This window comes from Nuphar pumila, chromosome 13 (assembly GCF_984573655.1).
Source record: "Nuphar pumila chromosome 13, dmNupPumi1.hap1.1, whole genome shotgun sequence".
In the NCBI taxonomy this organism is placed as follows: Eukaryota; Viridiplantae; Streptophyta; class Magnoliopsida; order Nymphaeales; family Nymphaeaceae; genus Nuphar; species Nuphar pumila.
The window spans coordinates 97478761-97488756 of record NC_143261.1 but is presented as its reverse complement, the minus strand read 5'-3'; the positions used below and the strand labels follow the sequence as shown (position 1 = coordinate 97488756).

The window sequence follows — 9996 nt, the reverse complement described above, 5'->3', positions numbered from 1 at the left end:
TTCATGTTTAATAATCGTATTTACGGCCCCAATAGCCTGCGAATCAAAGAATGTGAATGAAATTGCTGCAACTATTGTATCTTCAAATTTTGAGTCATTGTCTCACAACAATCTCTCTTAGTAGGTAGAGCTTTACAATTTGTTATACTTGTGTTGCAGAACTTTATCCTTAGTGCATTGTATTAAACCTATTAGAGGCATTGCATTTATGCAATTCCAATCAGCTTGAACTGTCCTTATCACTGACATTGAGCATTCTTCTACTGTGAACTGCTAATAAGTTTGATTGCACTTCAATCAACAACTCTCTCACAAGACAAACTAGAGAATTAACAGATCTGAACAGAGTGTTGCAACTTTCTAGCCCATGATCAATGAGCCATGCCCTGAACCATTTAGGTAAAATTTTGGTTTCAGATGAGGTGGGAGGTCCAACATATTCTACAAAAACTAGATTAGATGTTTGCTTCTTTAAGCATTGGAGCTTGAATTTGGTCTCAAATAGGTCTTGACTACAACTGATAATTGATAGGTATTCTAGAAAATGTTTGTCATCCTCTTTCAACTAATAAATGCTAAACAGATGAAGTGATGTGGTTTCCTCCATCTTACTTGAGCGGACAGGGTATGTCTTTCTATACAGTTTTCCTCAATTACATGAAGAATCAGGATACTGACCTATCTTGGCAGATCAACATGCAATAGAGATATAGCTAGATTCAACAAAAAAACTAAAGAATAAATTTTGCAATTTAATTAAACAAACAGAAAGGCAAGTTCTTGCTTGGAAGCCTTGTGAGATGATACATAGCCAAAATTTTGGGTAGGAACAAAGCACAAGCTAATACTCTTTAACTTGAAGTAAATCTGTCATTGGTACCACCATCTTAGTAATAATCATAAGTGTAACCAAGTACGATAAAATCTAGATTGTTGTACCCCAACTTTCTATAATTGAACCACTCTAAAGGGGGGACCTAACATCAAGTCAATGCAAGTCGCTGCAAATGTCAAACTTCAAGCTCTTAAGAAGCTCACAACTACAAATCAGATGTTAGAATACATGCTCATCAAAGGCCTTGAGAATCAATGCATTCGGTTTTCTAAAGCCCATACATCATATGGTAGAAGCCCAAAATTGCAATCATTAGCTCCAATATTTTGAAGGCATGTCACTTATACAAGCCCAAAAAGTGCATATGCATATCTAAAGAAAACCTCTTGCTCGATTTATTCACCTGATAATAAAACATCATATATTTCAAGTCTGAATTTTCCAAACCAGGTTGTGCTTTGATACTGCTGAGTAGATAATTAGTATAACTCACAGATGGAGCACAATCTCCATTAGTATATAATAAAGAGAAGAACTTAAGCCTCAAGGTCATTACTTATCATGGTTTTTATAGCAATTCAGAGGACAGAAATATGAAGGCAGCTAATCACCACGGAGCCAAAATTAATTTTGGGCTAAAAAGGATCCACTTAAAACCTTAACATGATGCATCATTTCAAAAGTCCTAGACTTACCTCTATAGTTCGTATTCACACAAGAATCCAAGGAGAATGTTGTGTTATTAATCCAAAATAGAAGCATAAACCTAAAAAACACGATTTGATTATGGTAATGCATTTCAGTGCAGAAAAAAACCAAAAACCAAAAAACCAAAAATAAAGAAGGGTTTGAGAGATGGGTCTGATTTAAAGGTAATCAGGGGGGCGATTGTTTGAGGAGCATGTAGGGTTTATGTGAGGGAAGGAGAACGATGGAGGTATAGCATGTGGGGTTTGAGAGGAAGGGGAACAGTGTGAGGGTTTCTCTCTGTTGGTGTTGCACGTGTATAGGTAGAGAGCGAGAGATCATCGAAGATAGATTATCGTGACCTTCTGGAGAGGAATCGATCATCGTACACCAGTGTTGCTGGCATCGGACGGTCGATCATCACCGATCGGTTATGCCTCCAGTGTGAGGCCGCATCACAGGGAGCAGAAAGGCCCTGCTGCCAACATCAGGTAGTGAAGGGAACAACTCCATCAATGGTGGATGGAATTCGTCTCCCTGACTGTTGACGGATATGGCTCCCTTGCTGCCGGCGTTACGAGTTGCAGAGGAGGCGAAGCCAGCCCTCCGCTGGTCGACCCACCGGAGTGACCAGAATGAATGCTGGAAGAGAGGCAGCAGTGGTGAAAGTTAAAAAAAATTGAAACATAAAACAATGGTGAAGAGAGGTTCACCGGAGGGACCAGACGGAGGTTCCGAGGAGGGATCGCCGGAGTCAAGGGTGAGAGAGGTCTGAAGTCGAGGCTGAGAGAGGCGAGATGGGAATTGAGGTCGGGGATGAGAGAGGGTCGAGGTGAGAGAGGAGAGAGTCGAGGGGAGAGAGAGACGGAGGATGGGAGAGCACCTCCGTCGATTTTGTTCCTCTCGTTCCTGTTACTTTTGTAACAGGGGGGGAGGGTGGAACGAAAATAACATAGGTATAAGGACGCGGCGGACGCGCGGAACGTCGTCCGCCGCGTCCAACGTTTGTTGAAAATCGCCGTTCCCAATGTGATTTTCGTCCGAATCACACTGGGAACGGCGCATCAAACATACCCTTAGAGTGCAAGGAGTGTACCACGGGTTTACAGAGATTGTAAGTACGGTAAACTTAGCCAGTGCGACTAGGGCTACGATCTCGAGGGTGGTTTACCGTTCATGAAAAAAAACTCCATCTTCACGTCTATGAAATCTAATTTTAGCATAAAACTCCACTTAGTACTCTCCTGCACACTGGAGGTTGTTTTGCGTTGGCTTGGGACATAAAGTTAGTCGAAACCTACCTTTTGGCTTAGGACCCTAAACAGGAGCTCAAGTCTCAACATTTTTTTTTTTTTGATATTTTCATGGAGAAAACCGCTATCAGGACAAGGGGCTTAGGCTCTGTCAGTCTTTCTTATGATCATTGTCCTGACAACATAAAACTCAGTGGGCATACCCCCTTCCTCAGAGAGTCACCACGCGCTTTGGCTTGCACAAGAGGTGACAGACACCTATAAAATTTGAACCTAGACCGCCTGCCTCGGGAAATAGGCTGTCATCCCACTAAAGCATACCAAGTCTCAGCATCCCAAAGGCTTTTCCTGAGTTACAAGACCACTAAAGCACACAACGGTAATAAATCATCAATGCCCAATGGTCTAAGTCCACATCAATGCCAATGATCGAATCGGATTTCAAGACTAAGACAGGTGAACAGACCAAATTATCTGCCTTTCAGAGAAGCCATTGGATAAGGATGTAGAGTCGGGGGGTGGGGGGTGGGGTCGAATTTGGTTTGGATATCTAACCAAGTCCAAATCCATTTTACCAGATTCAGTAGATCAAATACCACGCTATTAATAATTGGATTCAGACTCGGTATGCACACCCAAACCTGACCCGGATAATTTGAATCCGACGGTTGGATCTGGACTGAATATTGCTTTTTTTCTCTGCTGACTCCCATTCCGATTTGGTTGGATTAACCAAATCTGACCAGTTGGGCATACGATGCGAGACTCGTTTCGTATCCAAACAGTATCCAGATTATGTGAGACCCGACCCGCCCAAGGGGTCCATAATAACCAGAGAGATCACGCGAAGCGTTTCAGCCAGAAGATTTCCTGCAACTCTCCCACCTATGGCGTCCGTCACCACCCTCTCCTTCCTTCTCCACTCCCACCAACGCCTTATCCCCCTCCGTCCACTTCTCTCTCCTCTCTACACTCCCCCTCTTTCCCTCTCTATGCCTCGGAAGACGACGCCATTGACGAAGAAGGCGATGCCCAGACGCGCTGCTCCCGTCGTAGCGCAACTCGACCTTCTTCGAGGTACGCCCATATGGTCCATCTCTTCGATATCGCGTCAAACTCCCTCATTTCCTGGAGATGGTGGTGTTTTGAGAGTTGGGATTGTCTCGAAAGTTCGATTCAGCGTCGATTGTTTTCGTAAACGAGTCCGAAATAAAGGGGTGAGGTAAAAACAAACAAAGATGTTTTTTTTTTCTATACATCGGCAACTAAACAAAGATGGTACGCAATACCTTGTCTTGAAATCGAGTACTTGGCTTCATTTTAGTTTGTTTTGACGTTATAGTGGCTATTGCAAGTGTCGGTTTTTCCCGATCGTGTTCTGTGTTGAGCTGAATCCGCGACGAGTTTCTGGAAGATGCTGATTTCATCGACGCCTAAACCTAATAAACAGTCCGTAAGTTCTAAATGGTTGTTACGATATACAGGAATGGGAAAGAAAAACTGGGTAGTGGGTCGCGTCGAAAGAGTGTCTGGTTTTTGGGGAAAAACCATATTCTTGGGCGAAGTTTGATGGACCATCATTTTGTTTCGTTGAGGTAACATTAACATCTGTTATGCATGTGGTATGGCTTTGTTCGTACACGCAAGAGGGCCGACTGTGCCTGCTCTGACATCTCTCCTTTGATTTTGTTACTTTGTTAAGTTTAAGATGACCAATGTGTTTCTCCAGTTAATTTGAATGGTTAGTGGTGTTTTGGGGTTGTCTATGGGAAATTTCATTGAGTGGTTGATCTATTGAATACCAACTATGGAACTGATTAAAAGCCATGTTTTCTGATGTTGGTTTTTATTTTCTAGATAATCTAATAACTAGGCTCCTTCCACACATTCCCCAGTGTTACAATAGCAGGTTCTGCTTTGATCAATGTTAAAACATCAAAGAAGAGAACTCTGAACTCTTTCTAGAAGAAAATGCCCATTTCAATCTTGTGTATTGGCATCAGTCTGAGCTAGAACAACTATGACCAGCTCAACACGTAGATGTATCCATTTAGACTTTTACACTGCAGTTTCAAGAATTTGGTGTTATCTCGCTCCTAGGAGTCTGTTGTTTCAAGTTGAAGGTGCCTTTTTCATGAAGTTTACAGGAGCGAAGCTTGTAAAGTAAACCTCTTTTTGTCACCTAAAGCTTGACTGGGTTAGTTTCAGCATTCACTGGACCACATTGCCATATGTTGTTCTTGTGTGTAAATGCTGAACCCCTATGATTTTTTAGGAATTTTTTTTTGCTCTACAAGTACACTTCACATGTACACATGCACATGTTTGTTTATGAAAGAGATAGGTTTCACCTCTTAATCATGCATACAGAGCACCGGTTAAATAATGTTCTTGTCATCTATGCTTCTAGTTGTTAAAATGGCTATATTATTAGCTAACTAATTTCATTTATATGTATAGGCCTAACTTTACATGTAATTCCTTTGAAGCAGTTCTGTCAACTGCGTTGAGGGTTGGCAAGGATGGGATCGAGGCAGGAATTAAATTTGTGCCTGTAGGTTTTCTTTACTCAGAGATGCAACTATCAGCATTTACCTCACCCAACTCCTTTTTCTGAAGTTATTTGCTTCATTGTGACACTTTCTTCAGCTTCTCTGATTTCAGGATTCAGTTCCAAGACCTGTAGCCAGGGTTGGTGTTGGTGGCCTTGCCGTAGTGGTTACTCTCTTTGTTTTGAAATCATTCATCTCCACAGCCTTTTTCGTTCTGGTATGAGCACTTACATATACTTTCAGTAGATGTGAAATCCTATTTCTTCTCTCACTGTGTAGCATTTCTTTCATACCAGATACATATTTTGATGCTCAAGCATATTTTATGTTCATTGAAATGCTGTTGGTTGCCTTTCTCTGGTGTGTAATATTTCTTTTAATCTGTTGTATGTGTATAGCATGCCTATGTGTTCGATGTGAGCTGCATTTGCAGATGCCTCTGTGTATGTGCATGTGTTGTCTGTGTTATCTTGTCCTGAGCCTGAAGATTACTTTTCTATAGCCATGTGTGTTGTATCCCATTTCCCAGGACACTGAACCTTTTGTGCTTTCTATGGAGATGGAAACTTAACTGCAGGAACACATAAGTTCCCTTTTGTGGAACCCTGTAATTATGGTTGTCTTTCCTTCTGCACATGTTACAAAGCCCCTTTAATTTTAGTATTTTACAAGTCATCTTTGTCACCTATTATTTTCAACTTGTTCACCAATTCCCTAAAGTCTTGATTAGCAATCTACCGAATGATGCCTACTTTTTTATTGCAATATTAATGTTAAGTTTGTTAATTTATATAATAAATATGTATATACATATATATTAACATTAATATGTTTTGTTTATACATTATGTATATCTATATATATATATTCTTTTTATTATGTTGTATATGTAATAGGTCATGCACTCTAGGTTCATTATTATCTTTTTTACTTTCTGTAATAGGCCCTGCACATTAGGGGCAGTTTTGTAATTTTATTTTTGTTTTTGTTTTTGTTTTTTGTTTTTTGTTTTTTGTTTTTGTTATTATTTTTTTCACTCTAGCCGTTGGACTAGCCTTTTCGCTCTCTTCTTTCTCTATATATATGGGATATCTTCCATATTGTAACTATGCTTCTCTTAGGCATTTTATGTTAATAAAATCTTTTTTTTTATGTACTTGTTGCCCGTTAGTGGCTTGTGCTTGTGCTATTCATTGTGAACTTGTATCTTGCCCATAAGCGGCTTCTTATATTTGTGCACACTTGTTTCATTACAAGGGTTTGACGGTATTGAAGGAGAAGGCATGATTCAATTTGCTGACCTTTTTCTTTTCTGGTCAGAATGTTTGGATGTTTAGTTGGTATATCAGTTAATGTCGAATGATTTAGCTGCTAGTTTGTGTTGCTTCCAAGTTAAACTTTGATTGGATTAGCACTAGAGGACTCAAACATGGTTGTCATGCTTGGCCCCATCATCATGATCCAACCAATAACAGGCAGTACTCAACGAATGCAGCAGCCATGAGTATTTGCCCACGAGTTCAACCCTGTCATGAGTGCTACAGACATCGTGGTGAGTAGCAGTTGCCGTCCTGGCACAGCGTTATCTACGGTTGGATCCTTGATACCTTCTTAACTTGGACATGCTTTTCACATGCCTGTGGTCTGTTGCAAGCATCAAAACAATCTGAGGGAACATAATAAAACTGTGCTGCTTTGACAGCACATCATGTTTTTCTGGCCTTCAATCAGCAGTTCTATCCATTCTCATGATATCCATAAGATTGTGTCATCTCAAACTGATCAGCCTTATATAATGCCTCGTGGTATAGTATCTATTTTGTGGATTTTTGTGAATTTTATTTTTTGATGCCCTGAATCTTTGTCAAGAAATTGTCTCTCTCTCTGCTCTTTTCTGCCTCCACTCGTAAGTGGCATCCCCAAGTGATTGAGAACTAGAAGGAGCTGCTTTTCGAGCATGGAATAATTGATATCTAACGTTATGCATCAAAAGTAGACCCTTCCCCCCCAAAAGCATGACGTACCTATTGTTGCACCCAGAGCATCTCTGTTGACAGAAGATGATGGAATTCTAACAATGCTTTCAATGTAGGCCATGATGGGGTTCATATATTTCGTATTCCTAGCTGTAAACAAGGGTGACGGCCCAGGCGGCGGTGGGGGTGGCAATGGTGGTGAACGGCCTACAGATGAGGCACTGGAAGAAGCAAGGAGGATAATGGAGAAATACAAGTAATGTTTCCTTTGGTGAATATAGGTTTTGAGCTTCCTAGACTGCCAACTTCCAGACCCAACTGAATTGTACTGCTTGTTGAGAGGTATAACATAAGATCTTCTGAATTGTCTAATGAGATTGTGTATAATAACGATCAATTTTTCATGGTTTATCAAAGATGTTAGTGGCTAATAGCAATAACATTCTATGGCCATACTGTATCTAGGCAATGTTTTATTGGATTAGTGCACTGGCAGAACGGTATAGACTACAGAAACATGCATTTGAGTGTTAAGCGAACTGTTCATTTTTTTTTACCTTCTTTGTCACTGTATTTACCAAGGGCCCATTTGTTCCAGGACGCCGGTCCTATCGTGGGGAAATGGCAAGGCCCTTGGGAAAAACCACCAGGGCTTGTTTTTTTTCCAAGAAAGGGCTTCCCCGCCCTCCCTCCAAGTCATATTAAATGTGTGCTGTCCATTTCTTCGTCCCCTATCACTTAGGGCACACGTTTGTGTGTCAAAGAAAGGACACGGAAACGAAGTCCGACCCACCCTGTCGGACTTTGTTTCCGCTGAAAGAGAATCCCGTGTTTCAACGAGAGGTTGTGGGGCCTGGGGAAACACTTGGGGCCTCGTGCATTTCTATGGAAATCCCTACTTTCTGTGGCACGCAAACGTGACCTTATGGTTACATTTCTTTCTCGAGTAGCTGCTAGACACGCAAGACAAAATCTCATCTGACGCTAGGGATGCATACCGAGCTATCGAGCCGAGCTTGAATGACTTGTTGAGCCCCCTCGACACACCTGATAAGGCTCGGTTCGTTGGAAACCCCATATATATAATATCTTTGCAAAAGAAAAATCATAACTACATTGTTATTGAAATGGGCGTAGTCTTTATTAAGAACTTGTTAGGTTTGAATCCTCCCTTTTTTTGCTAAGAATTTTTAATTTGTATAAAAGTTTTTCAGTAATAATAATTAAAAGACATGTTTTGACTTAATGGTAAGTCCCTTAGTTAATCTTAAACAGGCTGGGAGATCAAATCCCTACGCAAATTTTTTTTTTTAGTAAAACTTGTTTAAGCTCGGCTCAGCTTGAGTTTGGAACCGAACCAAGTTCGGACAACGCCTTACAAGCTCGAGTCAAGCTTGGACAAAGTGATTTTGAACTACGCCGAGTTCAAACAGCCCAGGCTCCGTTCGAACTCGGCTCGTATGCATCCCTGTGTGACACTGCCAGAAAAAACCATGTTTCCTATGAAACACAGGTGGTGTCCTCCTGTGAGACAAAGCGTCCCTAATGAAAGAAAGGTTCAGGCTTTCAGCTAAGCAAAGATATTATTAGGGCCAAGAAACAAGCAGAGCTGATCCACACAAAACACATAAAATCGCTATGCGTGTAGTGATTTTCTGTGTTTTATGTTTTACACAGAAAATCGCTGCCGGCTTATCGATTTCTGTTTGTGTTTTACACAGAAAATTGCTACATGCCTTGGTTATTTTTTATGCTTTTATGTGGCTCAAATAATTTCTAAAGTACTCGGGCCGATCACCTATCCACGTTTCAGAATATGTTTATGTGGAGAGATCACTGGATCTTCCTACAGGTTTTCGACTGCGTGAAAATATTGCAATTGGTCCAAAGTGTCACTGTTTTAGACAAACTATGTTGCGGGAATTCTTTTCTTTGAAAGAACTAGTTCAACGGTGTGGCTGTTGTGTTAAAATCCTCATATCATTCTTATCACAAGAAACAGGGACGCTTGATTCTAACCCGTACACCTAGGGCAGTCAATGGGTCGGGTATCCGGTCCATCAAGGTGCACCTAAAATCCAATAAAATAACAAGCACTCAGGTTTGGGTTTTGTCGGGTCAACAATTAGAACCTAAAACCCAACCCACGTAAATTGGAGGGTATTTAGATCTTTTTCAACACAAAAATTGTAGGAGCTGGTGGGGTGACGATGAAAACAAATTCAAAGAGGGTGTTTGACTGCTTGTCCAGGTTTGGAAAGAACACACTGTCCAGCACACGCAATGTAACAACCCAACTTTTTCAGACACCGTAATATGATAATATTTCAATTTAATATGAGGATTTTCGTGATGAATGATTTATTTTTGATAAATATTTGTTTCTCGTGGATCTGGATCTCAAACTGGTTAAAATTTGGGTTTGAATCCGATCCGTAGCTATTGAGGGGCAAAATCGCCACTTTTGGAAGAGACGGTGGGTATTTTGAACAAAGGACATGCCCAGAAATTTGGAGATAGGTCTATTTAACAAAGGTTAAAAAAAAATGCATGGTAAAATACTCTGAGGTGTTACAGGCAAGACATTGTTATTGTCCAGGACACACTATTTCACGAAACATTTTTATTTATTACTTATTTATTTTTCTGAATAACAGTCCCCTGTCCCCGTCTACATCTTTCCAGAGGTGTTT

The 9996-nt window shown here is 40.7% G+C and overlaps 1 protein-coding gene across 2 annotated transcripts; it reads left to right on the top strand.

Annotated features, from left to right (window-relative positions):
* The first annotated feature begins 3616 nt into the window (after window positions 1–3616).
* LOC149819354 (uncharacterized) lies at window positions 3617–7754 on the top strand. Of its 2 annotated transcripts, none has more exons than XM_089985208.1 (4): window positions 3617–3852; window positions 5265–5329; window positions 5440–5544; window positions 7420–7754. In XM_089985208.1, exons 1-4 carry the CDS (start codon window positions 3663–3665, stop codon window positions 7561–7563), a joined length of 504 nt encoding a protein of 167 aa, XP_089841334.1. In that variant the 5' UTR covers window positions 3617–3662; the 3' UTR covers window positions 7564–7754. The 2 variants fall into 2 exon arrangements, with proteins under 2 accessions (XP_089841334.1, XP_089841335.1); XM_089985209.1 differs by having other exon boundaries at window positions 3619–3852; window positions 5268–5329.
* The last annotated feature ends 2242 nt before the right edge of the window (window positions 7755–9996 follow it).

Coding starts and splice junctions, on each gene's coding strand:
- LOC149819354 (XM_089985208.1), top strand. CDS start 3,663: ATGGCGTCCGTCACCACCCTCTCCTTCCTTCTCCACTCCCACCAACGC. Junction 3,853..5,264: donor GCAACTCGACCTTCTTCGAG/GTACGCCCATAT, acceptor ATTCCTTTGAAG/CAGTTCTGTCAACTGCGTTG. Junction 5,330..5,439: donor CAGGAATTAAATTTGTGCCT/GTAGGTTTTCTT, acceptor CTCTGATTTCAG/GATTCAGTTCCAAGACCTGT.